The sequence below is a fragment of the Grammomys surdaster genome, unplaced genomic scaffold (genome assembly GCF_004785775.1).
Source record: "Grammomys surdaster isolate TR1022 unplaced genomic scaffold, NIH_TR_1.0 125603, whole genome shotgun sequence".
NCBI classification, from domain to species: domain Eukaryota; kingdom Metazoa; phylum Chordata; class Mammalia; order Rodentia; family Muridae; genus Grammomys; species Grammomys surdaster.
In genome coordinates, this window is record NW_021620446.1 from 532,331 (window position 1) to 555,798 (window position 23,468).

The 23,468-nt window shown below is 48.6% G+C and overlaps 2 protein-coding genes across 6 annotated transcripts in view; one reads left to right on the forward strand and one right to left on the reverse strand.

Moving 5' to 3' along the window:
* Window positions 1–17,505, forward strand: part of Phrf1 (PHD and ring finger domains 1) — a 28,939-nt gene extending 11,434 nt beyond the window's left edge. For 2 of the 4 annotated variants that reach the window (XM_028786834.1, XM_028786836.1), the window contains exons 7-18: window positions 3,031–3,128; window positions 3,393–3,568; window positions 4,514–4,643; window positions 9,867–9,994; window positions 11,084–11,265; window positions 11,369–11,488; window positions 11,904–12,058; window positions 12,543–15,230; window positions 15,437–15,636; window positions 15,734–16,063; window positions 16,294–16,422; window positions 17,164–17,505. In XM_028786834.1, coding sequence (XP_028642667.1) covers window positions 3,031–3,128; window positions 3,393–3,568; window positions 4,514–4,643; window positions 9,867–9,994; window positions 11,084–11,265; window positions 11,369–11,488; window positions 11,904–12,058; window positions 12,543–15,230; window positions 15,437–15,636; window positions 15,734–16,063; window positions 16,294–16,422; window positions 17,164–17,307 — 4,480 coding nt within the window. In that variant the 3' untranslated portion in view covers window positions 17,308–17,505. The remainder of the gene's footprint in view (window positions 1–3,030; window positions 3,129–3,392; window positions 3,569–4,513; window positions 4,644–9,866; window positions 9,995–11,083; window positions 11,266–11,368; window positions 11,489–11,903; window positions 12,059–12,542; window positions 15,231–15,436; window positions 15,637–15,733; window positions 16,064–16,293; window positions 16,423–17,163) is intronic. The other 2 variants (XM_028786837.1, XM_028786838.1) reach the window with 1 other exon arrangement.
* A 407-nt stretch (window positions 17,506–17,912) lies between these two features.
* On the reverse strand, window positions 17,913–21,227 carry Irf7 (interferon regulatory factor 7). Of its 2 annotated transcripts, none has more exons than XM_028786840.1 (10): window positions 21,139–21,227; window positions 20,371–20,797; window positions 20,125–20,287; window positions 19,833–20,040; window positions 19,455–19,510; window positions 19,221–19,383; window positions 18,951–19,046; window positions 18,384–18,773; window positions 18,181–18,299; window positions 17,913–18,107 (listed from the first exon to the last, which is right to left on the reverse strand). In XM_028786840.1, the coding sequence occupies exons 2-10, from the start codon at window positions 20,382–20,384 to the stop codon at window positions 17,952–17,954; spliced, it is 1,365 nt and encodes a 454-aa protein (XP_028642673.1). In that variant the 5' UTR covers window positions 20,385–20,797; window positions 21,139–21,227; the 3' UTR covers window positions 17,913–17,951. The 2 variants fall into 2 exon arrangements, with proteins under 2 accessions (XP_028642673.1, XP_028642672.1); XM_028786839.1 differs by having other exon boundaries at window positions 19,455–19,513.
* Window positions 21,228–23,468: the final 2,241 nt, after the last annotated feature.

Below are 23,468 nucleotides of genomic sequence, written 5' to 3' on the forward strand. Positions count from 1 at the left end.
CGTATGAGAGAGGGCAGACCAGGCCAGCTGAGGGGTGGCTTTCTAGACTACATCATCTTGGCTGCCTGGATCTTTTTACCATTATTATTATAGTTAATATATGTGGATATGTACATGCGAGTCCATGTGTTTGTGGAAGCCAGAGGCTTTGGCTTACTCTGGAGCTGGAATTACAGAGGGGTGTTTGAGTTCCCTGGAGTGGGAGCCTTGTACCCTGCAAGAGTGATACGGTTTTAACTGTGAGCCATCTCTAGCTCTCTCCTTTTGCCTTTTGATATACTTGAAGTCACTTTAAGCTTGTGACCCTCTCTTCTGGGACACTGCTTGTGTTCTTTGCTCACTGTTTGGTCTCTAAGATGGAACTGACCTCCCTAGCCTCATGCTGGGTCTTTGGCTATTGGTTAGAAAGATTTTTCTGCCATAAAATTGTGGCCGGTTACAGAAATATCTTTCTCCAAATGGTGAGGCTGGTAAATCTGGAATGTTTCCTAGGACAGAAAATAGCACTTTCACGGTGTATACATGAGGCTTTTTACTTTCCATGCTGGAAGCTGGGAGCTGTTTTCTGCATTTGCCCTTGCTCTCCTGTCACTGGGGTTCTTCCGCACTACCATTTGTGCCAACTCCACTGGCTGGACTTTGGTGTGCAGTTTGTACCCAGGAGCTGACTTTTATCATCTCAAGGCACAGGAATCACCTGTGCCCTTCCACGCCTGTGGAAATTCAGTTGGTACAGTGACTACCAGCTTGTCTTGCAGGCTCTGGCCGATTCACCTGCCTACTGCCCCCGTTGCTCCAACACTTGGACCTAGCTGCCCTTGGTGCTGATACTCTGTAGGCTTGGGATCTCTCATCCTGAAAATTTGTTTGAATCCATGTTTTGCCACATTTTCTCTACCTTACTGATTAAACAGGAGTCTACAAGCATCCAGGGCCTCTTCTCTCTTAATTTGTTAATCTATTTATTTTGAGACAGAGTTTGACTGTATAGTTCTGCCTGGCCTAGAATTGGCTATGCAGACCAGGTTTGTCTGCTTCTGCCTCCCAAGTGCTGGAATTAAAAGTATCTACAACTTTGGCTAGCTTGGTTATTTGTGAGATGGGTATCCTCTCTGTTGCCTGTGTTAGCTTCCAACTATTAGACTCAAAAACACTCCTGCCCCAGCTTTTGAGTGCTGAGATTACAAGTGTACACCCCACTCCTAGCTCTATTAATGCTATTTTGTTTGTTTTTTGTTTGGTTGGTTGGTTGGTTTGTTTTACACAGGGACTTAAATTGTAAGCCAGGTTGGCCTCAAACATGTAGCAGTTCTCTATTGCAGGAACTACAAGTGTTCAGGTGTCAATTTCTAAGCCTGCTGTCTGTTAGTGCTGTAAATTAGGGTTTTGTTTCTAGTAGTAACTGACGAGGAATTTCTGGGGATTTCTCTATCTTCATGTAGTTTTTGTTTTGTTTTAATCAAGAATTACAGTTGTAAATTTCATATTGATTTATGTATTTCACTTAACAGATGCAACAGTATAAGCATTAAAGTCCTGGTAGATCTAAGATATTAAAATTAACACATATTAGTGGTTCTTGTACTTCTAAGCACCTAAATACTGTTGACTTTTACATTTCTCTATAACTTCATAGTTGTCTTTCAACTCACAGTCTAAAATTTCTCATTCATTTTGAAATGGAATCACAAGGCTTTCTATAGATGTTTAGGGGAGCGTGTGTTGTACATATTGGTATTTTGTGAAATAAGTACAGGTTGTCTTTGAGTTTTAAGTCCATGTTCACAGGGAGACAGGAGAAAATGAGACAAGATCTTAGGATGGAATTTACTTGAGTTTCTTTATGGCTTTTCAAGTTTTGTGCTGGTATATGATGTAAAGTGGACTACATTTCATGTGACATTCCAGTGAGAATCACACACCTGATTGTAGAGGATTTTCAGTTCCTGCCACTGATGGGAGCTATAATCACCCATAGCTCCCAGCCACTCATGTGGCACACACTCATGTGTACACATTCATATACTTTGTTTTGTGGGGTTTTTTGTTGTGGGTGTATTGCTTTGTGGGGTTTTTGGTTTTGCTTTATTTTTTATTTTTGAGATAGGGTTTATGTATCCCTGACTGCCCTGGAACTAGCTCTGTAGACCAGGCTGGTCTTGAACTAACAGAGATCTACCTGCCTCTGCCTCTGCCTCTGCCTCTCAAGTGATGAATTAAAGGTGCATGCTTGCCCAGCTCCGGGCTCATAATACAAATCTCAAGTTTTTATTTATTTATTTATTTATTTTTTTTAGAAAAAGAAGAAAGATAGAAAGTGTTAGTACAGCTCTCCCCAAAGTTTATTCCTGGAAGCTTGATGGGAAGAATTTAAAAATAAGACCCGAGACAGAACATAGTAGCTCACACCTTTAATCTCAACACTATGAGTTCAAAGCCAGCCTATCCTACATAGTGAGTTCCAGGCTAGCTAAGGCACATAGTAAGACCCTGACTGAAAAACAAAACAAAGGATATGGACAGAGAAAAGCCTAGAATAATTTAGAGACTGGGTGCAGGGCTTCTTGGGGTGCTCTCTTCAGGAACCTCTCCCTCGTCTCTTTGACACTCTTCATGCCCTGTCCTTGGTGGACTTGAAGGAGATTATGCCATACTATGACTGAAGCATGGCCAGTTGGACTGAAATGTGATTGGACAGGACAATAAGGTGATCTCTCTGCCAGCATGGGGCAGGACTTTTACTAGGCAAGTGTTCTTTCCCCAGCACCTTAGAACACTCTCTGTAAAGAAAGGTTACTTAGTCATCTATTGTCAGACACAGTGGGTCAAAGAGGAGATTAGAGTTTCTGTGGCCCACATTGGGATTAGAGGCAGAGACTATTTTTAGACCTAGGGCCCCATAACGTGTGGAAGTGATTCAGCCATTGGCAAGATACATTGCAGACTAGACATAGTCAGTCTTTGCAGTGTGGTTTCTTGTGAGACTTGAGGTCCAAGACTAAGACTGGCACTGAACTGTTGTTCTCATAGGTACCACATGGAATGTTTGGACCCTCCTCTCCAGGAGGTGCCTGTGGATGAATGGTTCTGCCCAGAGTGTGCACTCCCTGGTGTTGATCCCACTCATGGTAATGTGCTGTCCTTCCCTGCAGAGCACTTGGGCTTTCCTGTTGTCAGCTTTAGAGAAGGACCTTGAAGAACATCTAGACTTATTATGTGGGGAGAACTTTGATCAGAGAGAGGGCTTTCTTTGAATTCCTTAGTAGGAGCTGGAGGAGTTTGACCTTTAGAGGCCATGAAAGGTTGTTAGTTTGGGACTTTCAGTTCTTAAGGCTAACTGGGAAAAGCTTGTGTAGTGTGCATGATCCAGCAGCCCACTGCTCTTTTCCAAGATGCAGCTCCTGTGAGCGATGAGGAAGTCTCCTTGCTACTGGCTGATGTAGTGCCTACTACCAGCAGGCTTCGGCCTCGAGTAGGCAGGACCCGGGCCATCGCTAGGACACGGCAGAGTGAGAGAGTGAGGGCAACTGTGAACCGGAACCGGATCTCCTCTGCAAGAAGGGTCCAGGTAAGTGGCCAGCACTAAGCTGGGTCTAAACAGGGTGGTCTCAGGGCTTGGTAACTGAACTGAAGAGATACCACTGGCAATAAAGGGCCCATAGCATGCATACAGTTAATCTGGCAAAAGAGCAGGTGAGTCTATTGAAGGCACTGTGTTTCACCTATGTGCCAGCAGGGCCAGTGGGACTGCCTTCTCTAACACTTTGATGGATGGGATGATAATTCGGGAAATATCCTCTACTGTGAAAAAGGCCACTTACTGGCTCTTTACCCCTTCCAGCCTCATGCCTGGCTCCTGGCACTCAATGTTAGTTAGATGACCATGGCCAATGTTCTGGGTGCTGAGGGAGCATAAAAGTTCTTTCTGTTAAAAGTTATTCTCGTGGTCAGTGTAGTGACATCATTCACGTTCCAAATGGGTTGAAGGACTGGGAACTCTCTTCTGTCCTATGCCCTGAGTCTGTAATCTCCAAGTTTGAGTCTCAGCTCATGCTTGCCATCTCTCTTTGACTTTGTGCCCTGGATGCAGGATCATGTCGGGGGCTGCTATTTCTTACTCGCTTCTTTTGTTTTCTATCTGCTGGCTCATTCCCTATTCCCTGCGAGGCCCTCGTCATCACATTCCTGGCTCCCACCTGCCCACTTGCTTCCTGCTTGGAGCTCCATTTGCTCCTTGATAGCAGCTGAACCCTCTAGTCCATTCTTGCCCTGATCTTCTCTTCTAAAACCTTTCAAGGAACCACTGTCTTGTGATCATGCTGTCCACTCTTGGTAGGCGTTGGGGGAGGTGGTTGCAGTCTCAAACTATTCTGGCTTCTCCGGTCAGTTTGCCCCATATTCAAGGGTCTGAAAGGGAGTGTACACTGACAGGATCTACTCACATGGCCAAGTTCAGTGTCCCATCCGTGGAAAGGGTATTCACCCACTGAGTGCTGCTGTCTCTTGTATGCAGCATGTACCAAGATACCTCATGTCTTCTCTGCTGGATGAAACTATTGAGGCTGTCGCCACTGGGCTGAGCACTGCTGTATACCAGCGTCCCTTGACACCTCGTGTCCCTGCAAAACGGAAAAGGAAGGCAGGTAAGCTGGCATAATGGGCTTCCCTCCCACCGTGAGCTTTGTTCTGGAGTGCAGATATGTGGTCATTTCTGACTATTACTACAACTCTCTTAGCCACAAGAATAGTACACCCATCTCATTTGTGCACTCAATACTGTCAAGCTCATCCAGACCTCATCAGAGACTATCAGGGAGAAAGAAGCACATCTGGACTGTTTGGTACAGATGTGTTACCATTCCCTGATTGAGACAATATTTGCTGTTGACATGGCTGCTGCATTTCCTAAGTGTTTACATCCCTGGAGCTAGTGTAAACTATAAGCAAATACTGTTGACACATTATAGAAGGGACCTAGAACCCTGAGGCCACCTCTGTATCCTGATCTTATCCTACTGACCCAACCCTCTCCTTCAGATTAATGTTTGATGCCCCCAGTAGATGCAACTCAGTATGGATTTAGTGATTCCTCTCTCCCCAGGTGGGTCATAATTAATCTGTAGCCTCTTAAAAATATACTTTATTGGGCTCTCAAAATGGCTTAGCAGATAAAGGTGCTTGCCACCAAGCTTGATAACCCGAGTAGGATCTCTGGAATCCACTGATAGAACTGGCTGTACAAATTGTTCTTGATAGGCTGTGTATGTGGTACACACACACAAATAAAAAGTTTTAATTGACTTTATTGACATCTGCACAGTGAAGTGGGTGCACCCCCTGTAAGTGCACAGTTACAGGTCTGACATCGCGCTCACAGTGGGGCTCTTTTCATCATTATCTGTCAGTCTGGGTTCCCACAGGATCCAGGGAAAGTGGAGTCTGCCTTCATTTGCTACCATAGAGTCTTTAGATCCTGTGCTGATGTGTATTTTCCATTATCTAAGGGTCTGTTCGTGTGCCAGTTTGTTGGCTCTTAAATGAGGATCATTTGGGTTATTTCCGGACTGCATCTCCTAAGGAGAAGCTTCAGCCAGCTGTGGTGGCATGTGCCTTTGGTCCCAGCATTTAGGAAACAGAGGCAGGTGGATCTCTAGGAATTTGAGGACAACCTGGTCTATATAGTGAGACCTCGTCTCAAAACCTAAAAAGCAAACAAAATGAATAAAACTACAGAAAAATAAGTGATTCACAATCACTGGCCCTTAGCTTAGGAACTGTTGACCACAAATGGCTTCTGAGGGAAGGAAAATCAGTTTTCTTTAAAGGCATGGCCTCTAGGAGAGTTCCAGTGCATGGCCCCATATCCATGCAACACAAATTAGATGTGGTGGTTTATTTAAAAAAGAAGAAATCATGAAGTTGGGGGTGGGGTGGGAGAAGAGGATTGAATCTGGGAGGAGTGGGTGTTAATTTTATCAAAATGTTATATGCATGTATGACATTCTTAAGAGCTGCTGGAAACTACATTCATGCAGTTCAGTTAATTTTGTGAGCAGATGTTTTCATTTTTTCCCCCCCTTGGCAATATGGAGAAGGGAAGAGATTGAATCATCAGCTTGATCTTATGTTTAACTTTAAAAAAGTATCAAATTTTCCAACTCCAAACACCATCATGTGTGTACTCTGCATTCTCGACAGCTCTCATAGTTCAGTTCCTGCACAGCAGAGGGTATACATGTGTTAGGAGCCTTAAGGTGATCTGCTAAAGCTCTGAGGTCTAGTTGCTGAGGCCTTGCACATGCTAGTGTTGTAGTAGGTTTGTGTGGGTGTGTGTATCTGTACAGTCCTCTCCAGAAAGCCCTTCCTTTCACCAAAAGCAGGGTTTAGAAGCCAGAGCTGAGATCCATGTTCTGAGCAAGCAGTTGGTCATTGTCTAGGTCATCGACATAGCCCCTCATAAGGTGTCACACCTGCAGCTGAGGTTTAAGGTCAGGCTTTCACTTCTTATATTGTACATCTGTGTTTCCTGTTCTTTGTCTCATAACGTGCTTCTCAGTGCTGGTTGTTAACAACACATTTGCTTCATCAAATTGTAGAAAATTGCTACTGTCGTTTAATCAGATGTTGGAGTCTGTTTGATCCCATTAAGGACAGTCAGTCAGGCACCCCACACCTCCTTGAAAGACTTTTGTGTGTATGAGTGTTTTACATGCCTATATGTTTGTATACATGTTAGTGCCTACAAAGGCCAGAAGAAGATGTTAAGACAGAACTAGAGTTACAGACAGTTGAGCCCCATGTGGATTCTGGGAACCTAACATGAGTCCTCTGCCAGAGCAACCAGTGCTTTTTAGCACTGAGACATCTCTCCAGCTCCAGTTTTAGTTTTGTTTCTGTGAACTTTTTTCCTTCTCCCCTTCCTTTTCCTCCTTCCTTTTCTCTCTTTTTTAAAATTAATTTTAATTTATGTACATTGGAGTTTTGCCTGCATGTGTGAGGGAATCAGAACCCCTGGAACAGAAGTTATAGACAGTTCTGAGCTGCCATGTGGGTACTAGGAATTGAATCCGGGACCTCTGGAAGAGCAGCCAGTGCTCTTAACTTCTGAGGGAGCCATCTCACCAGCCCCTCTCCATTTTTTAAAAAACAAATTTTTTCTTTGTGACTCAGGCTAGACTTGAATTCATATCGTAATCTACCTGCCTCAGGTTCCAGCAGGCTAGGATACTTTAGATTCTGTGATACATGCTTGAGGTAGAAGCAGGAGGACCAGGATAAGGAGCACAAGATCATCCATCCTTAGCCACATTGTGAATTTGAGTCTATCCTGGGCTACAAATAAGATCCTCTCTCAAACTAAAAATGTGAATGCTTATTTGAATTAAGATCCAAGTCAGATTCGTGTTGGGCTGTGTGCGCGTTAGTGCCCTTCTCTTTCCTCTTCCTGGTATTTGGTCCATGTAAAAAAGCAACCTTCACTTTGCTGTTACCTACAGGTTGTAGGCTTGAGCTGTATGCCGGAAATTTCATCACATTACTCTAAATGGTACAGTTTAAATTTTATGAGTTTTTTTCTTCTTGAGTTTCCCACTTAATATTTTCAGTTATGTTTGATTATGGATTATAGGAGCCATAGAAAGGGCAACCAAGAAGCCAGGGACACTGTGCTCTCTGCTTCCTGGGAGTCTCTGCAGAAGATATCTGCCCTAGTTTTGTTCTCACATATAGCAGTGTAATTTGCAGGGGCAGCAGGAACTCAAAAATAACGGAGCTGCAAATTACCTGGTATTCCCTTCACCCACTCTATATCCTGCTGAATTCAGTGCTAGCTTATCAGAATCCTAGAATGAAGAGTCATGGCAGTACATTTGAGGGTGGCTTAGACCAAAGTACAGGTTCTTTAGCAGTTGATTTCTGTTTTAAAGTACGTATCTCCAGAAGGGTTCGGGGTGCTTGTTTGTCTTCCAGTCTCGAGGGAGCTCTCTGTCTGGACCATAAGTGCTCATGTTATAGCCACTGTTGTCTTCCGCTCTTGGCTTTCATGTGTTTTGTTTTTGAATTTATATAATGGTTGTAAAAATCCAATTACTCAGAGAGGTAGGATCCCATCTTTTCATTGCTATTTGGATCATCCCCTTCCCTCCAGGAACACATTACTTTAAAATGTTGCAGGTTTATTTCTTGGTTTTTTTTTAATTCTAAGCCATGCTGGAGAGATGGCTCAACTGTTAAGGGCACTGACTGTTCTTCCTGAGGTCCTGAGTTCAATTCCCAGCAGTGACCTGGCCCACAACCATTTGTAATGGGATCTGATGTCCTCTTCTGGCATGTCTGAAGAGACTGCACTCACATACATAAAATAAATAGTAAACCTTTTTTAAAAAACTCTACAGTGCTTGTAGCCCAGACTGTAGAGAAGTTGTCATGTGTCTGTAATCCCAGTGTTCCCAGGTAAAAGCAGGAGGCTCAAGAGTTCAAGGTCATTTTTTCCACTACACACTTGAGAGTCTCTCAAAAAATGGTGGGTGATATCTTAGCAGGTAGAGACTCTTGCAAAAGCTTAATGCTCTGATTACGATCTCCAGATCATACTGTGGGAGGAAAGAGCCCAGTTCCTGCAAGTTATCCTCTGACTTCTCCAACACATGCACACATACAAAAATAAATTAACTTTAAGAATTAAAAGGAGAGTGCTGGAAAGGCAGAGTACAGTTAAGAGCACTTGTTGCTCTTGCAGAGGACCTGGGATTGGTTCCCTGAAACCACATGGCTCATGACTGTCTGTTACTCCAGTTCTAGGGGCTCCAGCACCCTCTTCTGAATGCCTGGATGCTGTACCTGTGTGTGCAGATGTAGACAAAGTAGGTACAAGCAAGTAAAATAAAAGAAAACATTTTTAAAACTTTTTAGGTGAGGCGTGTGCTCACATCTGTAATCCTTGAGAAGCTAAAGTAGAAGAATTTCTATGAGTTCCAGACCAGCTATAGACTTACACAATTAAGCAAAAATAAATAGGGGTTAGAAAGATAACTTTGTGATTAAGATCACTGACTGGTCTGCCGGAAGACTCAGGTTCAAACTCCATCACCCACATGGCAGCTCACAACTGTTTGTAACTTCATTTCCAAGGGGCTGACACCCTCACATGGACATGCATATAGGCAAAACAACAATACACATAGAATGAAAGAGAGTAAAAACCAAGAAGTCCTTTAAAAAATAAAAAGTAAATAAAATTAAAAAGTCACACTGGGTGGTGGTCTCACAGGCCTGCAATCCCAGCACTTGGGAGACAGAGGCAGGTGGATCTGAGTTTGAGGCCAGCCTGGTCTATAGAGTGAGTTCCAAGATAGCCACAGCTACACAGAGAAACCCTGTCTCAAACAAAACAAAACAAAACAAAAAATAAAACAGAAATGAGGCAAGCCAGGCGTACAGCACTTGTGAGGTAGAGGTAGAGAGATCAAGAGTTCAGGGTCATTTATAACTGTATACTTTCCATCACGGGTTACGGAAGACCAAACTCTTATCTCAAGATCAGGGGGCGAAGAAACGGCTCAGTTAAAGAGGAGTATTTGCTGCTGTTCCAGGAGGACCCGAGTTCACTTCCCAGTAGTCACATTGAACAGCTCATAGCTGCCTATAACTCACGTGCCAGGGCATCTGATGCCCACGTCTGTCCTCCAAGGTTATCTGTGTGTGTGTCTGTGTGTGTGTTGTATGTAAAATTCAAGCCAGCACCCAGTCCAGAGGTGCCTAGATCCTCTCCTAGCTTTCTGAGCGCTGTTCCAACAGAGGACCTGGTCACCCTAGTCAGAAAAGGCCCTGCAGTACTGAATCACAGACATTCAGTGTTGTCTTTTTAGGGAGACGAAAGAAAGTGCTGGGAAGAAAGAAAACCCGGTCCAGGTCATCTGTGAAAAGTAAGAGTAGGGGTACGAGAGCCAAGAAACGGCAGCACCGTGTGAGGAAGACGAAGGGGAGGAAGCTGAAGGTGAGGATGTAGCAGAAGTGTCCAGATGAGCCAGTCGTGCTCCCTGTGTGGCTCTGCTGCAGGAGGTGTCAACGTGGCTGTTTTTCTGCTGCTCTGTAGTGCAGCTCAGAGGTGGGTGGGTATGCTTCTAGGTGCTTTGGAGTAGGGTATGTTAAGAATTATGTGTGATAAGCCCTGAAACAGAGGCAGAGAGGGAGGGCCAGCAGGCCTCAGAGGGCTGAGTCACCTTATGGTCACTGGTTGGTTAAGTCAAAGGGCTTTCAATCCTCTAGGAGCAGGTGTAGGTAGGCTGAGTTGAAGCCCTCAGGGCAGATAGTCACTGTCTGTCTTAGGGAACCTCCTGTGTATTGGAAGGCTGTGTCCAGTGTATCCATATCAAGTACTCTGTTCCCATTCAGCCCTGCTGCCATGAGACATATCTGGTACTTACTGACCCAGGATGTTGGTGGGGGGAGGGAATACACACACACACACACACACACACATAAACTTGACCATGTGTTTTATATGCATTTATACTTGTTACCCATTGCCTGATAAATGTTTTTTAGTATATGTAATACAAAGATGTGTTTAAATATTTAGTAATTAGAACATTTGTTCAGGATGGTCAGAACAGATTCTTGGGCCTGTGGTTAAATGTGTGAGCAAATGGGTAGATGATAATGGTCTTGGATTCAGTGGTCATTAGCATTCACTTTGTGCCCTAAGGCCTGAGGGCCTGGCAATGTCAGTTCTTCCTAGTTTCTAGAAAGTTCTAGACCATTCTAGATTCCTGAGCACTCTCTCTCCCTCTGCAATTACTGTGGTTCCTTTTTTCCCCCTAGTAGAACATCTGGGGCCATGACCCATGGTGAAAGTGTGGAGAGATACAATACACTCTTTGGGGAGAGGTCTGAGCTGAGGGTATTGTCTCTGTTCCATCCTTACTCAGAATCTAGAGGAAGTGGCATGTGGTCCCTTGATTTTAGTATCTTGGGAATGATTACAATCGTATAGTGTTAAAAGTCCACAACTGTTCCTCATGTGGCTATTTAAATGCAATGTGCCAGTCATTAATTTAATTTTTTTCCTGTTACTTTGGTTCAGAATGAAGTCACAGCTCGTTCTCGAATTGCACGAACACTAGGCCTCCGCAGGCCTGTCCGTGGCACCAGCATGCCGTCAGTGTACAAGCCAGTGGACCCCTCTCTTGGGCTGATGCGGGCAGATATTGGAGCAGCTTCTCTGTCACTGTTTGGAGATCCCTATGAGCTGGACCCTTTTGACAGGTAATTGCAGTGGTGATTGTCCCAGTGCCCCAGCTCATCCTCAGATTTGATTAGGCTGCATGTGGCACTGTGTCAGTGTCCCCTTGGCATGTGTCCCCTCCAGTAATGAAGAACAGTCTGCAGATCCGCCTTCCCCTCTGAGTGCCAAGAGGAGAGTGCTGTCCCGTTCAGCTCTGCAGTCTCACCAGCCTGTGGCCAGACCTGTCGCCATGGGGCTCTCTAGGTATGTGGCAGCAGGGACATTTGGGGTGGGTGAGGGCCCTGGCTAAATGACGTATCCTTTCCATGTGGCCCTTGGTGATGTGGCTGGGCAGCTACTCTGGGTGTGATGTGCTTGAGTTGAGGTTGGCTGAGTGCCAAGTCAAAGCTAGTTAATTGTCTCAGGGTCAAGTAGCACATCTGCTAGCCACACTAGCCTTAGTCTCTAAAAGGGAAAGGGTCCTTGGGCAAGGCAGCAGTCCTGGTCCACAGTGACCAGCAGGTAGAGATATCTTCACTGCCACCTCATGCCTAGTGGTAGAGTGGGGCATACTTATGTTAGAGGTGATCTCCCCACACACTTGATCCCCGTGGTAGGGTTGATGGATGGGAATACAGAGGAACCAGGCCAGCAGAACCACTCTCTGTTCTGTCTGCAGGAGGCAGCTCCCTGCTGTGGCCCCAGAGCCCAGCGTGGAGGAGGCTCCCGTTCCTGACCTGTTGGGGAGCATCCTGTCTGGCCAGAGCCTCCTGATGATGAGCAGTGCTGATGTTGTCATACACCGGGATGGCTCTCTCAGCGCCAAGAGGGCAGGTGAGCACCATGTGGTTGCTGTCCTTCCTTACAGATTTGGAAATGTAAAATCACAGTCCTAGAAATGGATGAGTTGGAAAGGTTCTCAGACTTTGTCCTGAGTTGGAGGCAACACTGCTAAGAATATAACCAGTGTGAGTTCTGCCAGGGTCTTCCCAGGCCTGCCTAGTTAAGTGAGTATGCCATTTCTAGGACAGTTCAGATGCTTAGTGCACAGGGCCTCCATCTGCAGCTTCTGTCTGTCACACTGGATGGGACACATTTGAACCATGGTCATGTCTGAAAAGAGAAAGACTACATGCCAGGGCGGGGCATTTATGGTCCCACAGGTAGGCAGTGGGACAGCTGACCTGTATCATTCCCGTTGTGGAGGGACAATTAGTGTGAAAACAGTAGTTTCAGTGTCTGTTCTGATCATACTTCACAAGTCATTGAACTTGTTAAAGGAAGTGGGAAGGGTTTCCATCTGACTTTTGTTTTTTAGCTCCTGTTTCTCTTCAGCGAAATTCTGTGACTCAATCCAGAGAAGAGTCTAGGCTCAGAGACAACCTGCAGCCTGGGACACTACCCTCAGAGAGCGTATCCAGTGGACTCACGGGAGACAGACGACCAAACTCAGGGCTGAGCTGTGGGGATAGAACAGCTCTGCACTGTCTCCCTGCCCGCATGGTGCAGACGCCTGTGAGATCAGACTCATCACTAACACCTCGTTCAGGTCTGCCTGGGAACCTTGCAGATAAGAGCAGTCCTAGCTGGAGACACAGTAACAGACCCCGACTCAATGGCTCCAAGGTACAGGTTGGTTCTGCCTCAACTAAGATCATGACTCATTCTAGCTCTCCATCTAAGAATATAGCTCCTGGGCGTCCTCAGAAAACAGACCCCAGGAGACCTGATTTCTCCAAGCTACCCAGGATACCAAAGATCCACAGAGATGGCAATAATAGCACACAGGACCGGGCCCCGGCCAGCGGCCAGATCGTCGAGCTTCCTAGCACTTGCATCAGCCGCCTGACTGGCAGGGAAGGCCCTGGGCAGCCAGGGCGAGGCCGAGTTGACAGTGAGCCCAGCAGCAGGGGCCCCCAGGAGACTGGCTCACACACAAGTGGCTCTCGACCTCCTGCGCCCAGCTCCCATGGCAGCCTGGCCCCTCTAGGGCCCTCCCGAGGAAAAGGCATTGGGTCTAGCTTTGAAAGCTTCAGGATCAATATCCCTGGGAACACTGCCCACTGCAGCCAGCTGTCTAGCCCTGGATTCTGTAACACATTCCGTCCAGTAGATAGCAAGGTGCAGAGGAAAGAGAACCCTTCACCCCTCTTCTCCATCAAGAAGCCGAAACAACTCAAAAGTGAAATCTATGACCCCTTTGATCCCACTGGCTCAGACTCTAGCCCTCCTAGCAGCAGCCCAGAGAGTCTTGGTCCAGGCCTTCTGCCCTCCGAGATCACAAGAACTATCTCCATCAACAGCCCAAAGGCCCCAGCCTTCCAGTCTGTGCGCTGTGTTACCTCCTACAGGGTAGAAAGCATCTTTGGAACTGAGAGGGAGCCTGAGCCCCAGACGCCTGGTGAGCCTGTATCTGGCATGCTGGAGTTACTCGGCAAGGGACCTGCTGAGGGAGCCTCTGATTTGGAGCAAGAAGGACTAGGGGAAATGGAGCATACAGAGATTCAGGGCTCCACAGCCCGAACACAGAGGCCGTCCCCACCAGACCCTTGGGATGATGAGGACGAAGTGCCCTGTACACCCTTCTTTGGTTCTGAGGAACGGACAGTGACATGTGTGACTGTTGAGGAGCCAAGTGTCCCACCAAGCCCAGATGCTCCTCAGATAACTACCCACAGAATTGTGGAGTTCAGGGCCTCATCCCGTTCCCGCTCCACCTCCAGCTCCCGAAGCAGGAAGAAAACGAAGAAGAAGAAGAAGGTTTCCAGAGAGCACCAGAGGACACGCTCCAGCACTCGCTCTGGCTCCAGGGACAGGACTTCACGCTCTGTATCTCCAGTTGCTGAGGAACACAGCAAGAGGCACAGAGCCAAGACTAAGAGCCGGAGGTCTTCTAGTGACCGTGCCAGCAGCCAGGACAGAGCAAAGAGGAGGAAGGACAGAGACGACAGAGACAGGGAGCATAGGCGGGGTCCTTGGGGTCATGGCAGGAGCTGGAGGAAGTCCAGGTCCCGATCAGGGAGTCCTGGCAGTTCTTCCTGTGAGCGACATGAGAGTAGGAGACGGAAGAGGCGGCATTCGGGGTCCAGGTCTCATGGCAGAGACTGCTCACCACACAGCAGCCTGGAGAGGGACCGGAGACACAAACATCGGGAGAGGAGCCGAGAGCGGATGGACAAGAAGGAGAGTGTGACTCGGTCCCGGGAGAGGAGGAGGTGGCGGTCTCGGTCGCCCAGCTTGGAGCATAGGCCACGAAGGCCACATTCCCATGAGAAGCGTCCCTATTCCCCAGAGAAGAAGGAGCCTGTGAGGGAGGTTTCCCCAGTCCCTGCTCCACAGGGAGAGCCAAGGCAGGATGGAGACCACTCTGCCAAGCCTCCAGTCTCAGAAGTAAGTGTCCTGCCAGAGGTAGCAAGTGTCCTGCCAGATGTGGTTGTGGCTGACCTGAACCCTCCAGAAGTCCCTCCTGTCCTGGCAGAGCCAGTAGCATGTGTGCCTGAGGACCTTGACTATGGTGATTCTGTGGAGGCAGGCCACATCTTTGAGGATTTCTCAAATGAAGCCATCTTCATCCAGCTTGATGACATGAGCTCACCTCCTTCCCCTGAGAGTACAGACTCTTCCCCTGAGCGAGACTTCCCACCAAATCCCATACTGCCCCCAGCCAGCCTTCCACCACACAGTACTTTACCTACCATCCAGAGGGAGGTGTTACCGACTCACAGTGAAGAGATCTCACAGTCTACACCCCAGGCATTCGGCCCTTCAGACCAGTGCCCACTCAGACAGGACACTGTAGAGACCACTGCTACAACTCTTAGCACCCCAGGTGTGGTGTCCATGGGAAAGGACAGTCCTTTGTTGAGTGGGAGAGGATGTGAAGCAGTCAGGCCCAAGGATTCGGTGGCCCAGGCCCCACTGCTACGATCCAGAACCCTGGTGAAAAGAGTCACCTGGAACCTGCAAGAAGCAGAGGACAGCACCCCGGCCCTGGGCAGAGATCCAAGTGAGTTTGTCCTGCCTCTGGCTGGGACCTTGGTGGTGGTTGCCCTTGTGGGTCAGGGGTATAGAGCAGGCATGAGGCAGGGGGGCAGCTTCCCTAAGAGCCTCTCCTGCCAATTCGGGTCCCCTACCCAAGTCCAGCTTCTTACAGACATATCTGCAGCTTGGCCTTGATTCCCACTGCTGGTTCTCTGAAAATGTTTTGGCCAGGGTTGACCACAAGACATCCACACTCCCTGTCTGTTGGGTCCTCAGGGACACCACTTCAGAGGCCCCAGAGGCCCCAGGAAGGAGACTGGGATGCAGAGGACAGGGCCCTCATAGGATTTCAGCAGGCACCATTCTCCGAGCTGCCCCCTCCCATCCACGTGCTCCAGCAGTCTGGGTTACCTGATGCAGATCCCTCTCAGGTGGGTGCTGGGCTAGAGGGGCATGGTCCTTGTGCTGGGCTTTTCGGGCTGCCCTGCCTAAGGCTTAGACCTCATGGTACTACTTCTTTTTGTACAGCCCCCTGGTGCTCCCCGGGCAGAAGGGCTTCCAGCTGTTGGGACGCTACCCTCAGCAGGGGGTATTCTTGCCCAGGTTTACAGCCCCAACATGCCACCACCCCTGGCTCAGCCCTCAAGCGTCCTGCCCTATGCACTGGTCAGCCAGCCCTCAGTCCAGTTGATCCTGCAGGGGACCCTTCCCCTAGCAGGCTGTGGTGCAGCACAGAGCCTGGCCCCAGTGCCCACTATGCCAGCTACAGCCTCAGAGCTAGCTGTTGCAACCACCAACAACTCAGAAGAAAGGACTGCCACTCCCAAAACAGCTGCTGAGAAGACCAAAAAGGAGGAGGTGAGTGCTGCTGCCTGTCCTCCCATAGCCTGTCTTAGTTGGGCCTGGTTTTAGGTCTATTATTCAGGCCCGTGGGGTTGGTCAGGGTGGTAAGAGAGCAGCCAGCCCATTGCCTTTATGTTCTTTGGCAAATGAATATCCCAGAACTCCTGGCTTCTCATAAAAGAGCCTACAGGTCAGTTTTGGCCATCTTGCCACAGGGTCACACATGTCCTCCTCCTCACTCCTAGTACATGAAGAAGCTGCACATGCAGGAACGGGCTGTGGAGGAGGTGAAACTGGCCATTAAACCCTTCTACCAGAAGAGAGAAGTGACCAAGGAGGAGTACAAGGACATACTGCGCAAAGCCGTGCAGAAGGTAGGCATGCCTTTTTGGCAACCCTGAGGTTGCAAAGGACTCATTGTGACTCAGAATAGCTAAATCTGTATGTGTCAGAGAGCTGCCATTGCTAGTTTGCATGGACTCCTGGGTCAGTCAGCTGAGCCAAGTGGCTGAAGCCTTAAATGAGTCTTGTGTCCTACGAAGTGCCCCTCAGACAGTGCGCATAAAATAATAGATGAGGAGTGTCAGGTGTCCTCAAGACACCCAGTTTCTTTGGATCTTTGGAGGAACTAAGTCTCTGAGAGATCTTTCGATAGGAACAAGTTTTCGCTTCCTTCTGACCTCTGACACAGGAATATAAACCTCAGCAGCTCTGTGAAGTGTGGTTATAGATGTCTGTGTAGGGTGGGCATACAAGTACCCTTAAGACCAAGGGCACGGGCTGGAGAGATGGCTCAGCGGTTAAGAGCACTGACTGCTCTTCCAGAGGTCCTGAGTTCAAATCCCAGCAACCACATGGTGGTTCACAACCATCCATAATGAGATTGGATGCCCTCTTCTGGTGTGTCTGAAGACAGCTACAGTGTACTCATAAATAAAATAAAATTTAAAAAAAAAAAAATAAAAAAATAAAAAAAAAAAATAAAAAAAAAAAAATAAAAAAAAAAAAAAAAAGACCAAGGGCACGACTTGAGATGGCCAGGGCGAGGAAGCCTGGCTGAGTCGATGTTTGTGACAGATTGAGAGAGCACTCAGGATGATGTGTTCTTTCTTCAGATCTGCCACAGCAAGAGTGGCGAAATCAACCCTGTGAAGGTGGCCAACCTGGTGAAAGCCTATGTGGACAAATACAGGCATATGCGCAGGCACAGGAAGACTGAAGCTGGAGAGGAGCCACCCACTCAGGGTGCTGAGACCTGAGGCTAGCCACTGTACGGGGAGGCGTCCCCAGCAGGAAAGAAATGGGGCCACCAGCAGTCCTGCCTCTGAGGTTCTCATGATCCCTGTCTGCACCTGTCTTGCTTACAATTGAAAACTGGACTTTTTTATATGTATATTATAGATACACTGTTTCCATTGTGTTCTAATTTATCAAAAATGGCTTATCTTTAGAAACTTTTCTATGGACTGGTGCTTAGAAGGTGAAGCAGTTTTGGTTTCAAAGCCTGATGGCTCAGTGGGACGCTTCTGTAGCTGCCAGCTGCCAGCACTCACTCATGATGTCCCTGCTGTAGCAAGTCTCTTACTCTAGGTGCTTTGTGCCCTGTCAGGAGACAGGACACAGTGCTGTGGGTCTCAGAGGCTTAGGCACACACTCCCACCTTCCCAAATACACCTGGCACCACAAGTGTGCTCCCGATTCCTGTCTTAGAGCATTTGCACCCAGTAAGAGGTGGTGGTAACCCGACCAGCTCTTCATTGTGAAGATGAGTGCTGCACAGGAGGCCTAGTGTGTAGCAGGTGGGGGTTGCCTTCTTTCAAGGGATTGCACAAGGTCCAGTAGAGAGAACATAGAGCAGGGCGGCGCTGATTCTGAACTATTTATTGGGAGCCGGGGTTCTGAATCAAGCCCACTGACCCAGGTCCATGAGGAAGTGCTCAATGTCATCGTAGAGACTATTGGTGCTAGACAAGCACAGGCCAAGACTGCCGCTATCCAGGGAAGATGCGCCCTCACGCTGCACGACTTCCAGGTGGGCCTTGCATAGCCATGGCTCCAGCTGTGGGAAGGACATCTGTTAGGGCTCTTAACCAGCAGCCTACACATCTTTACTTGACCAACCCAGGCTATACCTTCACCAGGATCAGGCTCTTCTCCTTGGGCCTCCCTGCTGACAAGTCTTGCCCAAAACCCAGGTAGATGGTGTAGTGTGGTGATCCTTGCCGCCTTCGAGCCCGGAACTCCTCCAGTTCTGTTAAGGAGATAGCTCTGGTGAGCAGGTTAAGAAAGGTTCTAGGCCCCAAAGGACAACACCCCAGACAGATGCCTCACTGACCTCGGAAGAAAGTGCTGAAGTCGAAGATGGGGGTATGGCAGTTGCGCTCCAGCAGCTGGGCTGGGGTGGAGGGGTTGGTGGAGCCCATAGGGCTGCCCACCTCCCAGTACACCTTGCACTTGCCCATACGCAGGGCCCACAGAGATGGTCCCCGAAGCTCCAGCTCCAGGCCTGGAGACACATGCTGTAGAAGAGTCTCCGTGTAGTGCAGCTGCTTCTGATCCGGGAGCTCAGCTGGGCTGGGAAAAATCACCGGCTGGGGCTCTGAAGTTCTTACTGCTGAGCTCATCGGGCTATACAGGAACACACATCTGGGGTGCCTCACTATTGCCTGTAGCACTGTGCGGCCTTTGTACATGATGGTCACATCCAGGGACCCAAGGTTGTGCTCTGTATAGACCAAGCTGTGAGTGGGGGTGGGGCATTTTGTCCCACATCCCCTGCCAAGGATCCATTCGCCTCCCACTGAGGTACAGGTGTGAGGGGTCAGTGGAGCAGTGTTGTGCCTGGGAGAGCCGCACTAGCACCTCAGCTCTAGCCCATGCCAACAGGTCCCCGGGTCCTCACCGGTGTTCAGAGCTGGGTGTTGAAGCCTGGGGCTGGGGACAGCTTCCACCTGCCATGCTGCATAGGGTTCGTCAGAAACGTGTTCTTGCTCCTGGCCTGAGGACAAATTGGAGCTGCCTGTCCATCGTACCCCAGCTTCCCACCCCTGTCATTTCAGCATCCTCAGCTTTCCTCCCAGCAGGGGCTCTGTTGTCCTCCCTCTCATCCAGCCTTGGGTAGACAGGTGTTCTCTAGCTTGGCCCCAGCTCTGTGACAGTTCCTGTCTCTCACCAGGTGCCTGTGGTGGCATGGAGTCTGCTCCCGAGTCAGACTCCAGTATGTGGCTGTATTGCAGAACCTGAAGCAAGAGGTCTCCAGCATCACTAGAAAGCAGAGGGCTTGGGGTTTGGAGCCCAGCATTTCCTCTTGCCAGGAATGATCCTATGGACACACCCTGCAAGAGAAAGCATAGTGGTAGGCAAGCTACCAGTCCCCCACACCTAGAAAGAATGAACCAGACTGTACCTGTGTGGGTAGGGCATTGCCGAGGGTCACTTCTTCCCTATTTTCCATGGCTGGGCCTACTGAAGGAGAGGGGGAGGGGAGATTTGGATCTGAGTCTGATGTGCAGTTTGGTTATGATGCCTGAGCAGTTCCAAAAGTTCTCTATTTCTCATACCTTCTGTTCCCAAACCACCAGGTACCTCACTCAGCCCAAGGCTCTGACTTAGGAGGAAGTGTATACACACACACACACACACACACACACACACACACCCCTTGGAAGGAGAGGAACTGAATCTACAACTAGTTTCAAAAACCACAAATCTTAACCATTGAACCCACGAAAACAACAGAGGCCATGTACCTCTCTGGCCCATCCCTATTTGTGGCACTGCTCACCAGCAGATCCAAGCTCCAGGCTAAGTTCATACACCTTGTGTGGATCAGCCGGGTCCCTTGAATTGTCTTTAAGCAAGATAAAGCGCCCTGTGCTTCGGAGAGCACATCGGAAGTTGGTCTTCCAGCCTCTTCGCTCAGCAGCCTCAGCCTCTGGGGGTGGTAAGTTAACTCCATTAGGTGGCCACCTCCCTCGGGCCACAGCCCAAGCCTGAAGGAAAAGAGAGAGCATGGGTTAAGGCTGGATTCCCGAGGAGTTCTGGCAGATTATAAAGAGGGCAGGACTGGATACCACCTTAAAGATCCGTGCATCTTCTTCATCCAGATCCCTACGACCGAAATGCTTCCAGGGTACACGGAAGACTGTGTGAGCCTCATTCAGCCATCGCAGCCCCTCATACTGGCCGCTACTGACCTCACCCAATAGCCAATCTCCAAACAGCACTCGCTGGGGCCCCCTGCAGGCAGGGCAGCCAGGCTAGGATTAGGGTTAATGCAAGGAATACAGGATCCAATACAACTAGGGTAGGCATGTTCTCACCTCAGTTCAGCCATTGCTCCTTCTACACGGGCAGTCTGGGAGAATCAAAGTAGGTGCTACTACTCTGTGATGACTTGTCACTGGACCAGTCGGGTATTACAAATAAGGGAAGAGTCCCTAGGGTGTCTCTATGGTTTTAGGTTGTAGCCACAGATAGTGTGACCAAGTTTCATAAATGTGTTTTAAGTGTTTATGGGTGTTGGTAACAGGTGGGAATTTAAGTTGCACAAGTGTGACCCAGGTTTTAGGATGTTGAGGGTCACAGATGAGGTTTGAGAACTTGTAGCCACCTAGGTTCCGAACCTAAGTGTAGATTCCTCGGCCAAGGTGGCTGTAGATGTGACTACAGATGTAGCGGGAGCGCACACGTGATGTCACAGATGTTGATCCAGCGTCCGGGCCTGGACGAGCTGTCACAGGCTGGACCCTGCAAAGACACGGTGAACAAAAGGGGCGGGCCCAGGCGAGTAAAACGAAACTGCTTCTCGGGAAAATGAAACCTAAACAGTCTGAACAGCACATGTTAGCTGCCGGCTTCCCACTGTCTCAGTCCCTACCGGTGCTGCCCTCGACCTCCACCCAACCCTTACTCAGACCCCAACCCCTGCAGATCCAATTGCAAATCCTGCCGGGGCGTCTGCCCTCCCATTTCCCCAGTCTCTCTTCACTATCCTTTACCGATCGCTCACTACTCTGTGGAGGGGACAAGAATTTCCCCTGTGGCACTAGCTCACCTCCCTCCCAGAGTGGCCCAAGGGTCCCACGTACCTGGTACCGGAGCCGCCGGGACGGTTTTATCTCAATGAGGAGGAGGCGGCCAGTGCTTTTATACTACTTCGGTCAGGGGCGGGGGCGAAGCGCCGCAGGGTGTGGCCTAAGGGCTCCAGACGTCACTGGGGTGTCCCAAGTCTGTAGCACTCGGCCCTAGGATTCAGTTTCCCAGGCTTTTTGTAGATTCAATGAGAGAGGCTGACCCTGCTTTGAACAGACCGGCCAAATCTTGGGAGGACAGAAGTGGCAGGTCTATCTGTTGGCTCAGACCCTGGTCGAAGTGTGGGAAAGGGCTTTCCCCAGTACCTCCTCAGGAAAGCATAGCGGGATAAGGCAGGAATACCCACAAAAATCAGCAGGTTTGTTTTGTTTTGTTTTGTTTTGTTTTGTTTTGTTTTGCTCACAGAAAAGTCTTAGAAAGTAGAGTCTAAAGAGAGGCTACGGTACAATTTGGCTTAACACTGAGTATGGTACAGATAAGAATATACCATCTGGAGAGAGGTTGAAACAGAAGGATTGGGGCCAACCTCCATAAGAGAGTAAGACTCTGGGAGCAGGAGGGACAGCTCAGTAGTTAAGAGCCCTGGCTGCCCTTCCAGAAGTCCTCAGCTCATTCCCACCAACCATATGGTGGCTCACAACCATTTTTAATAGGATCTGATGCCCTCTTCTGGCACACAGGTGTGCATGCAGATAGAACACTCATATGTAAAATAAATAAATCATATATATATATATATTCTAGGGTTGTGTCCACCCTTTGTTAGAGAAGTTTCTTTTTTTTTTTTTTGGTTTTTCGAGACTGGGTTTCTCTGAGTAGCCCTGGCTGTCCTGGAACTCACTCTGTAGACCAGGCTAGCCTCGAACTCTCGAACTGAGAAATCCGCCTGTCTCTGCCTCCCAAGTGCTGGGATTAAAGGCGTGCGCCACCACCGCCCGGCCCGCTGAGAAGTTTCTTATTGCAATGAGTAGACTCCTTTAACTGGCCCAAGAGCAAAGAATAAGCAATGCTGGAGATATCTCTATCACCCCCTCCAAGACTCAGGGAACATCTCCCAAGGTGGGGTACAAAGAACGAACGCCCGAGAATGGAGAGATGTACAGCAAAACAGGTCTCTGAGCAAGACATAGCCATTAGTCATTCCACCCATGAGCTCACTGCAGATGACCACCACAAAAGTGGTCCTGGTAACATTTCATCATAGGTGTGGGCGAAGCCCAGTGCCTCCCCCCACTAATAGCAATTTACCTTTAGGGAAGGAGGTATCATTTATTCAGTAATAAACTGTCCTTGTTCCAGCTGGTACAAGAAGCTAGAAACTAAGAAATAGCTCAGCAGTTAGGGGAGCTGACTGATCTTCCTAGAGGACTGGGGTCCAAACCCCAGCACCCAACTGTAATTCCAAATTTGACACTCTCACAGAGAATGCATATAGATCATACACGGAAACACATAAAATAAAAGTAAATTTAAAAATAAAAACACCAGAACATACCAAAAATTTTAAATAGAAACTAGTTAAACTCAGGGAGATACTAAGAAGGCAGGAAAGTTAGGAAGAAGACTTGTTAAGAAGGCTTCCAACAAGGGGGAAAGAACATGACAGCAGAGACTGGGGCGTGAAAATCACCGTGGGAAATGAAAGCCGAAAGATACATTGTATAAATGCCTAAAACTGCCAATTTAAAAGTATTCAACTACTGGAAGGAAATAAAAACTTTTGGAAAGGAATTCGGGGTCACTTGTCATTAGAAAACGGGCCATGACTGCTGTTCAAGAAGAAGCCCAGATTGTGGAGTTCCTGCTGTCTAACTTCTGTAACCCTGGTTTCCCTCCACTCACTGACATGACCTGTAGGTCCCTATTCCTCATGTCTAAACTTCCTGTGTAGGGCAGAGTGCCAAAGCAGCCTTCCTTCCCCCACCCCACCCCCTTCTTCAGAAATGCTTTCTCTACATAGCTTTGCCTTCCCTGGAACTCACTATGGAGACCAGAATAACCTCAAACTCAAAGAGATGCGCCTGCCTCTGCCTTCCAAATGCTGGGATTATGTGAGCCACCACTCCCGGCCGGGCTGTAACCCTCAGGAAGGTCCCAAAGACCACCTCTCCCAAATGAATGTGCTTGTGGAGTGGACAGTTCTGGCTCCTTCCCCTCCCTCAAGCGAAACTGTCTATCTTGGGGAAGATAGACCTCCCTCTTTCCCCTTGGCAACAGTGGGAACTTTCCAGCGGCTAGCGCCCCCACCCCCGGAAGCCCAGCCCGCAGCTGGCCGCTCACACCCTTGGCATTCTCGTTCCCACACACCCGCCTTAAGACTCCGGAA